General features: G+C 40.9%; 1 protein-coding gene across 1 annotated transcript; it reads left to right on the top strand.

Annotated features, from left to right (window-relative positions):
• The first annotated feature begins 216 nt into the window (after window positions 1-216).
• On the top strand, window positions 217-1,152 carry LOC130042839 (olfactory receptor 4C15-like). The gene has a single exon (XM_056135089.1). The coding sequence runs from the start codon at window positions 217-219 to the stop codon at window positions 1,150-1,152; it is 936 nt and encodes a 311-aa protein (XP_055991064.1).
• The last annotated feature ends 13,470 nt before the right edge of the window (window positions 1,153-14,622 follow it).

The following is a 14,622-nucleotide window of genomic DNA, read 5'->3' as shown; positions in this document are numbered from 1 at the left end:
TTTCTCTTTACGTTTTTGCTTGGTATTCCACACTACCACTTACAAAACAATCTAATTTTGCATCTCATTAATTGCAGAAATAGGAAAGACAATTTTCATATAGAAAAATCGTCTTATGAACCCTGTGACAATAAAACTGTCTGACATGAGTTTCTTATGCTTACATTGCAGATCTATATACCCACTGTGGTAGCTCTGAGATTTTCCTGAGAAATCATGCAAAACAGAAGCTTTGTAAGTGAATTTGTTCTGCTGGGGATTTCACAGAACCCTGATGTTCAGAAAGTATTATTTGTTTTATTTCTATTGGTCTACCTAGCAACAGTCAGTGGCAACCTGCTGATTGTGCTGACCATCCTTAATAGTCCAGCACTTGTGGGCTCCCCAATGTACTTCTTCCTGGCTTTTCTGTCCTCCATGGATGTGTGTCTCTCCTCTGTCGTTGCCCCTAAGATTATTGTTGACCTTCTCTCTGAGAAGAAAACCATCTCATTCGCAGGCTGTATGATACAGATCTTTTTTCTTCATATTTTTGGTGGTGCGGAGGTGATTGTCCTCACAGCCATGGCCTTTGACAGGTACGTGGCCATCTGTAAGCCTTTGCATTATACTACAATCATGAACTCAAGGCTGTGTAACATTCTGATGGGGGTAGCATGTGCAGGGGGCTTTCTGCATTCCGTTATCCAATATACCTTTGCTTCTCAACTGCATCTGTGTGGCCCCAATATCATTAATCATTTTATGTGTGACTTGTACCCATTAATGAAGCTTTCCTGTGCTAATAATGATGAATTTGGCCCAATGGTGGCAGCCAACAGTGGACTCTTTTGCATCCTGATCTTCTCCATATTGCTTGTGTCCTATTGTGTCATCCTGTTCTCCCTACGAGGACACAGCACTGAAGGGCAGAAGAAAGCGCTCTCCACCTGTGGATCCCACATTGCTGTTGTGGTTCTATTCTTTGGTCCATGTACATTTGAATATGCACGGCCTCCATTGGTTTTCAGCTTTGACAAAATTGTGGAGATAATCTACACCATGCTGACTCCTCTGCTGAACCCTGTAATTTATACTTTCAGAAATAAGGAAGTAAAGAATGCCATAAGCAAATTCTGGCAAGCCTCAATGGCAAAACTTTGTAAAATGTAGATTGCTGAAGTTTAAAATTTCAACATTTAAGTATACAAACTTCAAGTTCTCCTGGATTAAAATTTTTTTGATTGACATTTGAAGGAAGACATAATTTCATTTAATAACATATATAGGGGCTGAGATCTCCAAACCTGCACGGTTTGGGACTGGACCTGCCAGTAGCTAGACAGTTACACCCACCAACTGCTGTGTAACCCCAACAACGGCCAGGATCCAGAGATTATCACACTCAGCTCCCGGGAGAGAACAAGGCAGAGTCTTCTACCCTTTGCCTGACTGTCCTCACCAGGGCCCAACAGCTGAAGAACTCTGAGCCCCAGCCAAGGCCATGCTGAGACCATTCTCCACACACTTGGATGAGCCTCATGCATAAATGAACTGGCAGAGGAACGCAGGTGTGTGGGACCCGGGGCTGAGATTTCCAAACCTGCACAGTTTGGGACTGGACCTGCCAGCAGCTAGACAGTTACACCCACCAACTGCCGTGTAACCCCAACAATGGCCAGGATCCAGAGATTATCACATTCAGCTCCAGGGAGAGAACAAGGCAGAGTCTTCTACCCTTTGCCTGACTGTCCTCACCAGGGCCCAACAGCTGAAGAGCTCCGGGCCCCAGCCAAGGCCATGCTGGGACCACTCTCCACACACTCGGATGAGCCTCAAGTATAAAAGAACTGGCAGAGGAACGCAGGTGTGTGGGACCCGGGGCTGAGATTATCACATTCAGCTCCCAGAAGCGACATCTTATCATCTCATTCCTACTTTGAACAAACTGGCAGGCTACCGAATGTAACCTGCCCACAACAGCAGAGTCTGGCAAACTCCCCGTGGCGTACCCAATATGCCAAATACCAATAACAATGAAGGGTCTCATTCTCCTAACTCTGAAAGAGCCTTGAATATGGCACTTTTTAAAAAAAATCTCAGGGTTAGGACAAAGGAGACGTTACCGGGGCCTGCTTGAGGCAATCGACGAATAACAGGATGGTTGTGATCTTGTGAACATATATAGAAGTCCTGGGAAAAATGTTTTTGCTTCTCTATTACTTAGGCATCCTAATAAGCATCTTAAAGATCTTTATATGTACATTGAGTTGAATGTATCCACAATCAGAAATCAGCATAAAAATATGATGAATTGAAATAATATATAAATTCTTCTCATTCATTTACATTTTCAAGAATTGTGAGCATAATTAAAAATATTTACAAATAGGTAAGTCAAACTGACTAAACTCTTTTTCTGGAGGATACTTTTTATTTTAAAATTTTTTATTAAAAATGTGATTTACAAAGTTATTGATAATTGAATTTTAGGGATAAAATATTTGAAAACTGTACCACCACCAGTGTCAACTTCCCTCCACCATGATTCCCATATTCACTCCCCACCCCAAATCCCTGTCCATCTCAGTTGGTCAACTTGGACAAGCACATTATAGTTTCAGTGATTGCGGTTTAGATCTCATGTTTTCAGTTTTGTTGAGTTTGTTTTTTCAATATATGGCTATACTACCTAATCATATCAGTGATATAACAAAGCCCTAAGTCCTATTAATCCATTATTTTTCCTTCCTTTTTTCTCTCCTTGATTTCTTTGTTTAGGAAGACCTTTTCGTTTAAAATAATATGTTAGATAGTTTTAACGTTTGTTTAAAATTTTTCTTTATGTTGTCTCTTCAACGTGCTAACACTCAATGTGTATGTTACACTGCAATTTATAAATTAAGCTGTTCACGATGTTTACATCCAATGCGAAATTTATAGAGACTTTTACACTCAATGTGTTTTTTAAGTGGTTGTGTAAAGCATTCACCTAATACCTATGGAGAGTCAGATTCATAAACCTTCCTGGACTCAAAAAATCACAATTAATTCTAAAAAGAGCTTATTCTTATACAAATGAAAATAATTAAAGCACTATGATATAAAGCTCACTTTGAAAAAATTTTCATCTTGATGGTCTTTTTTTAAAAAGTTGTTCTTTGATATTTCTGAATAATAAAATAGGGTTTATTTTCCATATTCTAAGGTACTGAGACCCTTAGTAACTCAAATTGGTGCATGACAACTCAACAATTTCTTTAATTATCTCCTAAGTAACAATACAATAAAATCTAGAAATACAGAAACTGTAGTATATATATAAAATATATATTATAAATCAATTATTGATATAGTAGTGTCCAAGAAGGGTTTTATTTATAATCAAATATAATTTGAACTGTTTAAAAACCCTACGTACTTAAAGATAAACTGATACATATAAATGATAGTGAAAAGCATACATTATTATTAATATTATCATTTTTATTATTATTATTATTATTATTATTATACCCAAGTCTCAAATCAGTGAGGAGTGACCAGTCCAAAAGGGTGAAGGAATAATGGCTGACTTCAGAGATAGATCTCTAAGGCAGCCTCATCTGATCTGAGACATTATTTATGGTATATGGTGTTTGATCACTTATTGTCAAGGGCTACCTGCCTGTGTTGTTGGCCTCAAGTTTTCTCTTTGATTAGTAAATCATTAGGATTACAAAATATAACTCATGGTTTTCCATTGTCTGCCTGTAAATTCAAATCAGAAGTTTGTGTCTTGATATGAATGTCGATTTTTTGGAGATCACAACTTTGCTTTTCTGAAAGAATATATGCTACTCATCTTCTTAAGATACTTTAGATGAGATTCTCAACTGGGGGCAAAAAGTCCTCTTGTAGATTCTGAGGAAATTCCTGTGGCTACTGGTGAAAGTCAGGTAAATGGGGTGACAGCTTGAGGCTAGAGGGCCATCTGGAGGGAGGGAGGCCGAGTGCACAGAAAGACATCATGCCTGTAAATTGGCCATAGTGCAAGTGAACACAACAAAGCGAACACAACACAGTGAACACAGTTATGCTTTAGATCATCTTTTATTTTATTTAGTTACAGGGAATGACAAAGATACACATGATTGGTTTCAAGTATAGAATGTTTCAACACCAATCTCTTCACTTTTGTCCACTTCCCTCCACCAATGCTCCTCCCCACCATCCTCAGCTTGGGCTCCCACCCACCAGCCTGCCTCTATGAAAGGTGCTTTTTACAAGTTTTGGCCCTGTGGTTTGTAGTATTGTTACTGATCAGGTTTCATGCATAACACTTAACTAACTTTGAACTTCCCCTCCTTATCCAGTAAAATAGTTAAATCTACCTAATGCATTGTTGCATTCCCTTGGCTGTCTTATCCCTCCATTTTCCCATGTGGCATACCTGTAACTGAAAGACAGTTCTCAGGATCATCTTTATTTCCTGCTGCTTCTCTTCTCTAAGGTCAGAATTTCTTCGGTTTGGTCTGACCTCTCTATAAATACCTAATGCTTTGAATTTACATAATTATGAAATAATTTTGTCTTAACAAATTTTATTATCATCTCGGTTGCTAATTGATGTATGTAGTTATTTGAGCATCTCTAACTCTCTCTGTACAAACACTATTTTATTCTAATTCTAAAGAAAATTAAGAGCTTCGTTTTGTGAATAATAGTTTTGAGGCAAATAAGTAATTTGCATGACTATGTCTGCAATACTACTTCATAGAAAAACCCAGTAAAGTTTTTTGAAGACTGTTTTTTTACAGAATCATGTTAGATTCATCTATTTAAATCTATAGCTATATTTCTTTGTCACTTTTGAAACTTGATGGCCAATCTGTAGATTGACCAATCTCTGTAGTTGATTTTCTAGAAATCCTTGACTTTTACAATCAAAATTCATAAAGTGTTATCACATAAATCTTTGTATGACTAACATTAGGATCATGATCACAATCATGATCATCCTCTTGTTCGTTGATTGCCTCGAGCAGGCACCAGTAATGTCTCCTTCATCCTAGCCCTGAGATTTTTAAAGTGCCATATTCAAGGCTCTTTCAGGGTTAGGAGAATAAGCCCCATCATTGGTACTGTTATTTGGCATACTGGGTACGCCACGGGGAGTTTGCCAGACTCTGCCGTGTGGGCAGGTTACATGTGGTAGACTGCCAGGTTGTCCAAGCAAGAATGAGATAATAAGATGTCAGGCGATGCAGCCACGTGCTTTCGGGAGCTGAGTTTTACAGTCTCTGGGTCTTCGCCATTGATTGGATTACACCTCGCTGGGAGTGGGGCGGTGTGTGTGTGTGTGTGGGGGGGGGCAGTTGTTGAGTGTGACCCCTGCCTACTGGAAGATGGAGAATCTGGGTGGAAGATGCTCAGCCCTGATCGAGCAGGCTTGGGGATCTCAGCCCTGGGACCTGATGCTTTTGTTCCTCCTGGCAGAGTCTCCTGCCCCCGCATCTGGCTGTCCTCACTGGTGCCCATTGGAGGGGGCAGGTGGAGTTTCCCTCCCCGCCCCAAGCAGAGCCCTGGCAGCCGAAGACCTCTAGAACCAGCCACAACCATGCTGAGACCACTGTCCACTTGCATGAAGGTATCAACAAAGGAACAAAGGCATGTGGGTCCCAGGGCTGAGCTCTCCAAGCCTGCTTGGATTAGGTCTGAGCATCCTCCACCCAGCAGTAGTACGGTGGGTAGGGTGCTTGCCTTGCATCGACCAACCAGGATTCTGTCACCAGCACCCCACTGATTACTACTGGATGTGGCCCAATTCCCAACCCTACAGAAGGGGGTACAGCAGGAGAGGGGAGAGAGGGGAGAGAGGGGAAAGGGGTAGAAGAGGAGAGGGGGTTGGAAGAGGAGATAGAGAGAGAGAGAGAGAGAGAGAGAGAGAGAGAGAGCTAAAGAGAGAAAGAGAGGAGTTGAGCGTGCCTCAAGGTCAGGTAGATTTTAGTTAAGCTCTTTTCTCTATCATTAATTGTAAACTTGAGGAAGTTTCTTAACTTTAACCTGTTCTCTCATTATGTACTGAAGTTAATTCCTAGTTTGGACAATTAAAATACATATGTAAAGTTTCTCTCCGTGAGCCCGGTAAGCTACCGAGAGTACCCCACCTGCACAGCAGAGCTTGGCAAAACTCCCTGTGGCATATTCAATATGCCAAAAACAGTAACAATAACTGGTCTCATTTCCCTGACCCTGAAAGAGCCTCCAATACGGCACCATTTGGAAGGACGAGTAAGATAAGGCTGCTAAAATCTCAGGGCTGGGATGAATGGAGACGTTACTGGTGCCTGCTCGAGCAAATCGATGAACAACAGGATGACAGTGATACAGTGATCCTTTACCCTGATCCTCCATCTTCCAGTAGGCAGGGGTCACATCCACCAACTGTCCTCCCACCCACCGCCCCCCGCCCCTTCTTCCCCCCGCCCCCCCGCCCGTGTAATTCCATCAACGGCCAAGACCCAGAGACTATAAAACCCAGCTCCCAGAAAAGAACAGCACAGAGTCTCCTGTCCACGTGCCTGGCTGTCCTCACCAGGGCCCCTTGGAGGGGGGTGGGTTGAGTTTCCTTCCCCACCATGAGCAGAGCTCCGGCAGCCGAAGACCTCCAGAACCAGCCACCACCATGCTGAGACCACTCTCCACACGCATGAAGATACCAGCAGAGGAACAAAGGCATGCAGGTCCAGGGACTGAGATCTCCAAGCCTGCTCAGATCGGGGCTGAGCATCCTCCACCCAGATCCTCCAAATTCCAGTAGGCAGGGGTCACACCCACCAATTGCCCCCAGCGCCATGTTATCCCATCAACAGCCAAGACCCAGAGACTAAAAAACCAAGCTCCTGGAAGAGAACAGCGCAATCTCCTGTCCTCACGCCTGGCTGTCCTTGCTGGGGCCCTTTGGAGGGGGGCAGGTTGAGTTTCCCTCCCCACCCTGAGCAGAACTCCGGAAGCTGAAGACCTCCAATACTAGGAATGGTAAAAAAATATGAAAGTGTGGAAAATAAGATAAAAATTATGTATTTTATAAAGATATGTCTATTTAATTTAATTTAAAGTTATTGAAAGGGTATCAGTCATACCCCGTATTGCTCAGGGCTTACACCTTGGCCGGTTCAAGGAAGCATATGGTGTGCCTGGAACTGAAGCTAGGTCAGTCACATGCAAGGCAAGGCAAGTGCCTTATCTGCTACATGCTTTTTCTAGTACTGATAATTTTAGTTTTTAAAATAGTGTAAGTCTACCAAAATCCCATAAAAGGACATAGAGAGAGTATGTGTTATTTCATTAATATATTAGTACATGGCTTTGGTCTCCTTTTTATCTCTGTACCTTTAAGTTTTCTATTTGCATAAATTAAAATAGTAATTAAAAATCTCTTCAAGAACAAATGCCCTGATATAGAGAGATTCAATGGTGAGTTCTATTAAATTTTAAAGTATACTGACAAGTTGGGCTGGAGTGATAGCACAGTGGTAGGTCATTTGCCTTGCACACAGCCAGCCTGTCCACGCTAGGTTCAATTCCTCTACCCCTCTTGGAGAGCCCGGCAAGCAACTGAGAGTATCTCGCCCGCACAGCAAAGCCTGGTAAGCTACCCATGACGAATTCAATATGCCAAAGACAGTAACAACAAGTCTCGAAAAATGGAGACGTTACTGGGCCTGCTTCAGCAAATCAATGAACAATGGGAGGAGAGTGAACAGTGGAAACTTACAACTTATACCTCTTGAGTCTTCCAAAATGTTAAGGAAACAGAAATTCCTCTAAAGCTTTTATAAAACCAACATTCATAAACACACAAAGATAAAAATATTTTCAAAAAGAAAAGTAGAGCACTTTTAATAATGAACATTGATACAAACAATCATCAACCAAAAGTCTTAACAAAATCAGTCCAATAGCAAATCAAAAGATTAATACACCATGGTCAGTTAGGATTCATCAGAAAGATAAGTCATACATAAGTAAACTTATCTGAAAGTAAAAGACTGAAAGACAGTTCTCAGGACCATCTTTATTTCCTGCTGCTTCTCTTCTCTAAGGTCAGAATTTCTTCGGTTTGGTCTGATCTCTCTATAAATACCTAATGCTTTGAATTTATATAATTATGAAATAATTTTGTCTTTACAAATTTTTTATCGTATGGATTGCTAATTGAAGTATGTTGTTATTTGAACATCTCTAACTCTCTCTGTACAAACACTATTTTATTCTAATTCTAAAGAAAATTCAGGGCTTCGTTTTGTGAATAATTGTTTTGAGGCAAATAAATAATTTGCATGACTATGTCTGCAATACTCCTTCATAGAAAAACCCAGTGTAGTGTTTGTGAAGACTTTTTTTCACAGCATCATGTTAGAATCATCTATTTAATTTCATAGGTATATTTCTTTGTCACTTTTGAAACTTGATGGCCAATCTGTAGATTGATCAATCTCTCTAGTTGATTTTCTAGAAATCCTTGACTTTTATAATCAAAATTCATGTAGTGTTATCACATAAATCTTCGTATGACTAATATTAGGAATGGTAAAGAAATATGGAAGAAAGTGTGGAAAATAAGATAAAAATTATGTATTTTATAAAGATATGTCTATTTAATTAAATTTAAAGTTTTTGAAAGGGTATCAATCATACCCCACATTGCTCAGGGCTTACACCTCGGCAGGTTCAAGGAAGCATATGGTGTGCCTGGAACTGAAGCTAGGTCAGTCACATGTAAGTCAAGGCAAGTACCTTATCTGCTACATGCCTTTTCTAGTACTGATAATTTTAGTTTTAAAATAGTGTAAATCTACCAAAATCCCATAAAAGTACATAGAAAGATTATGTGTTATTTCATTAATATGTTAGTAAATCTCTGTACCTTTTATCTCTGTACCTTTTGTACCTTTAAGTTTTCTATTTGCATAAATTAAAATAGTAATTAAAAATATCTTCAAGAACAAATGCCCTGATCTAGACAGATTTAATATTAAATTTTGAAGTATACTTACAAGTTGGGCTGGAGTGATAGCACAGTGGTAGGGCATTTGCCTTGCACACAGCCAGCCAAGCTGAGCCAGGTTCGATTCCTCCGCCCCTCTCTGAGAGCCCGGCAAGCTACCGAAAGTATCTGCACTGCAAAGCCTGGCAAGTGACCCGTGACATATTCAATATGCCAAACACAGTAACAACAAGTCTCAAAAAATTAAGACGTCACTGGGCCCACTCGAACAAATCGATGAACAATGGGACGACAGTGGACAGTGGATATGTACAAGTTATACCCCTCAAGTCTTCCAAAATGTTAAGGAAACAGAAATGCCTCTAAAGCTTTTATAAAACCAACTATCATAAATACACAAAGAAGATAAAAATATTTTTAATAAGAAAAGTAGACCACTTTCAATAATGAACATTGATGCAAACAATCATCAACGAAACAATCATCAACCAAGAGTCTTAACAAAATCAGTCCAATAGCAAATCAAAAGATTAATCCACCATGGTCAGTTAGGATTCATTAGAAAGGTAAGGAAAGTCATACATAAGTAAATATATTAATACATGTATAAATAAAATAAAAGATAAATTTTTATGATTATATCAATCTACTTAGAGAAATATTTTGATAAAATCCAAAATCACTCATGACAAAAACCTTCAACAAAATACGAATGGAAGGAAACTTCAAGATTGTAATAGCCACTTACAACAAACACATACCTAGTAGGACACTCAACAGTGAAAGACTAAAAGATTTATTTCTCTTGAGTTAAGGCATATGCCTATGATGTTTTGTTCCTTCAGTATTGTTCACTATAATGCTGAAACTATTAAGTACAGGAATCAGGCAAGAAAAGTTAATCACTATGACCATTTGTGGAAGATGGTCAAATTGTCCCTATTTGCAGGGACATGATAATAGAGGTTCTGAAGGATCCTCAATTGAACCGAAACCTGAAAGCTTGTAACTTTCTCCCAGTGATTCAATAAAATTTAAGAATAAAAGAAATAACAAATAATCACAATAAAGAAACAGGTTACAGAAATGCTCATAAAGATCAACAATGATAAATCTAACAACACCATAAACACAGGAGAGATGAAATGAACATTTCACTGAAGAAAATCAGAAGACATATAAAAAATTCATGATCCCTTTTAATCTAGAGAATGCAGTCTAAGACATCATTGAGATATCGCCTCACAATCCTCCAAATGGCTATCGCCTAAATTGCTGTAGATATGAGGGAAAAGATCTGTGAACTGTTGGTGGAAATGTTTTCTGGTTCAGTCCCTATGAATACACATAAAAAAACCCTTAAAATAGAGATTTTATATGACCCAGAAGTTCTATTTTTGGTGTCTACTCCCAAAACAGAAAATCATTTCTTGTAAAAAACATATTCACACCTATATTTATTGCAACACTTTGTACAATAGCCAGAATAAAGAAATATCCTATGGTTTCAACGACAGAAGAGTGCACAAAAAACTCATAGTACACACATTTGAAGACGCTACAAAGGAGTGATTACATTGTGCAATTCACTGAGACCCAGGTGACTCTGGAGGAGCTCATATTTAAATGAAGTCAGAGGGCAAGACAAATAATGCACGCTCTCACTATTTTGTAGTATATAGAATAACATGTCAAGGGAATAGAAGATCTCAAAGGTTGGCATTGGGTTGGCATTGGCCTTAGATTACACTAACAAAAATGTAAGAGAATGAAATAAATGGAGGAGAGATATAAGAGGTGGGCCAGAAGTAATTTAGCCATAGTGGAAAAGCTCAGGGATCTTGGGCTCATAAACGGCTATATGATAAAGACTGAAGGTATCTATCTATCTATCTATCTATCTATCTATCTATCTATCTATCTATCTATTACTAGATCCAATACTACTTTTAAGAATGGGTCCCGAATGACAAAAGTTAAATTAAAAAAAAATTCTAGCAATAGGTAAGTTGGGGGTTGGGAAGGAAGGATGCGATTATCATAGTGGTAAGATTGGAGTCAGGAATATCATAGGCATTAAACTCTATTGTCTACAAGTCTGTAAATCGGTATCAAAATTAAAAAAAGAAAACAAAAAACTTAAACATACATCAAAGAGATCATCACAGAACAAAATAATGGGGTTTAAAAGTTTAAAATTCCTAAGCAGAGAGTTTCTATTATTATCTTAGTATTTTTTTTTTTAAATAGTCCTTTTGGGAGGGCCTAGTATTTGCCAACTCACCATGCTGAGTGTTCTGCCTATAAAGAAATTTTGAATAGCTTTTGAGAGACGCTTGGTTATACTCAGGGGCTAGTCCTGGCTCTGTATTTTGGAATTGCTCCTGTTGATGTCTGGGGACTATATGGGATGTTGAGGATCAAAACAGGTTCAGCTTCAGGCAAGCAAGCTCCCTACTAACTTTATACTATCTCTCTGGTCATAGAAACTTCCAATTTCTAAAGCTGTTCTGGGTAATGTTCAGCACCTCTGTTTGATATGGGCAGGAAAGTACAGGAAACTGAATGAAAAATCATACATTGTGAAAGGAAGAAATTGACTCACAATGTAGGAACCTCATTCTGCTTTCAACTGTTAACTTGCAAAGACAAATTGAGCTCAATCATGAATATAGAATATAGAATCCCATGTCTGAGAAAAAATGGACGTCGATGCTTGATATTATAGTCAATTTCTAACCTTTAGGAATCTATGATTTATGTATACCTTAGAAGACAAAATTTCAGGAGGTAGATGTTCTGAGTTTAAATTCTAATTTTCCCATTACCTAGCAGAATAATGTCTTTAAGTCTCAGCTTTCTGAATCATAAATGGGTATGACGGCTGTATGGTGCCACCAGCAGGTCAACCTGCACCTGCAGGGTAAGTGCATAAGCAGCCTCATGGTATTAGGCTTTCTCATACCTCCAAATAGCCTCTGTGCCTACAGCCAGACCCCAACAAATTGGGACCAAGTTTACCAAGATATTAAACTGCCAAAAGTTAGGTATGTGGGAGCCACAGTCACAAACCACTTCCAGCTTAGCCATACAAGCTCATTTATTGGCCTTATTTCAGAGAGCCATAGATAAATCTCGAAAGAGATCAAAGGCCACTTTTAATCTTGGACCCGCACATAGCTGAACAGAATGGGGTAAATCGGAGGTGGATGGGTTGGCCTGGTGGCCCACCCAAGCAGAGTCCCCAACAGTTTCTTGCTTCCACATTCCAAAATTGTCATCATACCCTTGGCCTGACCCCAACATCTCAGGACGGACCTCACCAAGATAAAATATGCTGAAATTTCTGGTATGAGGGTTTTGTGACTGAAATCTCTAGGCTTTCTCAGAGTTGGGTGGGCTACTCCCCCTCACTTCCCAATACACATGGAAGCACTGGCTGTCACCTCCACGAACCAACTCCAGCACCACCCTGTAAGCTCTACTGCCGACCATACTTCAAAGACCCGTAAATAAATTTTGAAAGAGATCAAAAGCCACAGAAAAAGCTTGGACCTGTGCATGGCTGAACAGACTTGGGTAAATTGGAGGGGAGCCAGTTATCCTGTGTCCGTGCAATCAGAGCCCCTGGCAGCCACTTGCTTCAACAATCCAAACTCGCCACCACCCCCCCAGCCAACTCCACCATCTCAGGATCGACCTCTCCAAGATATAATCTGCTGAAAAAGTTGTAATGCGAATCTTAACGCACCAGAAACACAGAGACACCTGACTCAGAGACACAGCAGCACGTTTTGGAACACACCATAGCATTGGAGATCTCTCTGTGCCCCATACCAAGTCAATTTCACTGGGGCACCCCATATGGAGCAAGTGCAGTCTCCCTGTCTATTCCAGATGGAATCCTAGTGACCAAGAGCTTTCACCCAAGCAAGGCCTGGGTATGTAGGTTCTAGGACTGAATCTCCAGGCTACATGGTGGTAGAGGACTTGGGCTTTCTCTCCCCAGCCTGTGCCTGCCCAGCAGACTGGCTGTCATGCCCCAATTTGCCTCTGGGCACCATTTTAGCGCATCAGCAGACCTGACCCAGAGACACATCAGTTAGACCAAGAAGACACCACAGTGCTGGAGAGCTCTCTGACTCCATACCGGGCCAGTTTCACCGGGGAACCCCAGATGGAGCAGGTGCAAACTCCCTGCCTACTCCAGATGGAATCAGGTGACCAAGAACTTCCACAAGCAAGGTCCAGGTATGCGGGTTCCAGTCTAAATCTCTAGGCCGCATGGTGGCAGGTGGCAGAGGACAGGGCTGCCCCTCCCTGGGTCCCTGCCTGCCCAGCAGACAGGCTGTCATGCTCACAATGTTCCTCTGGGTGCCAACTTAGTTCCTCAACAGCCCTGGCCCAGAGACTCCCAATTGAATCCCAAAATGGATTAGTGCCATACAGAGATCTCTCTGGAAGCCAACGATTTACAATCTTGAAATTTACATTTATAATCATGGCGGTGAGAGCTCTCATGATATAAATAATGAGCAATGGAAATTAATTAGCATCTGACCCTGACAGGTAGGCTTGAATGGTGGTTGGAAATTTTGAGCAAAACACAATCCCCAAAATTAGAGAGTAATGGGGAAATTGTCTGCCATAGAGACACCTATTCTCCCACTCACTTTCTAGAGTGGGGGTTCACCAAACGCAATTCTTACCTTTGGTTGGCAGTTTGAGCCCACCCAGGAACGCCAGCTGTAAAAAACTATGCACGCTGAAGGTTGTGTGTTTGCAGGCTCTCTGGACTGCTCTCTCTCCACACCCGCATTTGGTGCCCTAGAGCCGCTGTGTGTGGCCTGGGTTGGTATGCCTGTTGGCCTAGGGCAGACAAAGGAAGAGATGAGGGCCAGGCTGGTTGGTGTAGCAGCAGTTTATTACAAGGAAGTATTTCCCATAGGAGAAATTTATGTTATGAAGGGCCTAGGTTCTCTCAAGCACGTGTTTCCCTTGCTAGTCTCTTCGAGGTCCATCTTGTAGCCATGCTCTCTCTCTCTCTCTCTCTCTCTCTCTCCCCCTCCCTCCCTCTCTCCCTCAAGCTCTCTTGCCTCCAACTCTACAATAGTCTGGGCTGACACTGCCTCTGAACATGTAGCAAAATCAACGTAAGAACGCCCTTCCTGAAGGCCCACTGAATAGGTATTCCAAAGCCCTTCCTGACTGCACAAGGGCAAATACCTCCTAAGGTATATTTCTCTTCTCCTTGGTTCAATAACTATCAACATACCCACACTAGCTATTTTTGTATGGACACATTTAGAGATAACATTGAGACTTGTAGAGTAGCTCTCCTTGGAACATCTTGCCACAGAGTCAGACTACAGTGCTCAGGCCAGATTAATCATTCCAAATCCTAGCAGGGTCCAAATCTAGTTATTACTTTTTGGATCATGACAGCAATTGTCCATGACCAAGCTCTTAACTTAACTTATAGTTAAGCATTATGGCGCTTTGGCCAGACCCATCTCAATGCCAGGGTAGCACATAACTTACCGCTTGCCCTGGTTCCATCCAGTCCCTCGTTGGGACCCTGCTTTTGGGGGGCACTAGGAAGTAAAGCCAGCTGAGGTTTAGGTGAGAGAACAGATGCAGTCTTACTCTGC

The sequence above is a fragment of the Sorex fumeus genome, unplaced genomic scaffold (assembly GCF_029834395.1).
Source record: "Sorex fumeus unplaced genomic scaffold, SorFum_2.1 ptg000007l, whole genome shotgun sequence".
NCBI lineage: Eukaryota > Metazoa > Chordata > Mammalia > Eulipotyphla > Soricidae > Sorex > Sorex fumeus.
The sequence above is the reverse complement of the archived record's forward strand: the minus strand, read 5'-3'. Positions and strand labels throughout refer to the sequence as shown.

Bases quoted from the DNA above. Each gene is read 5' to 3' on its own strand.
- LOC130042839 (XM_056135089.1), top strand. From the start codon at position 217: ATGCAAAACAGAAGCTTTGTAAGTGAATTTGTTCTGCTGGGGATTTCA.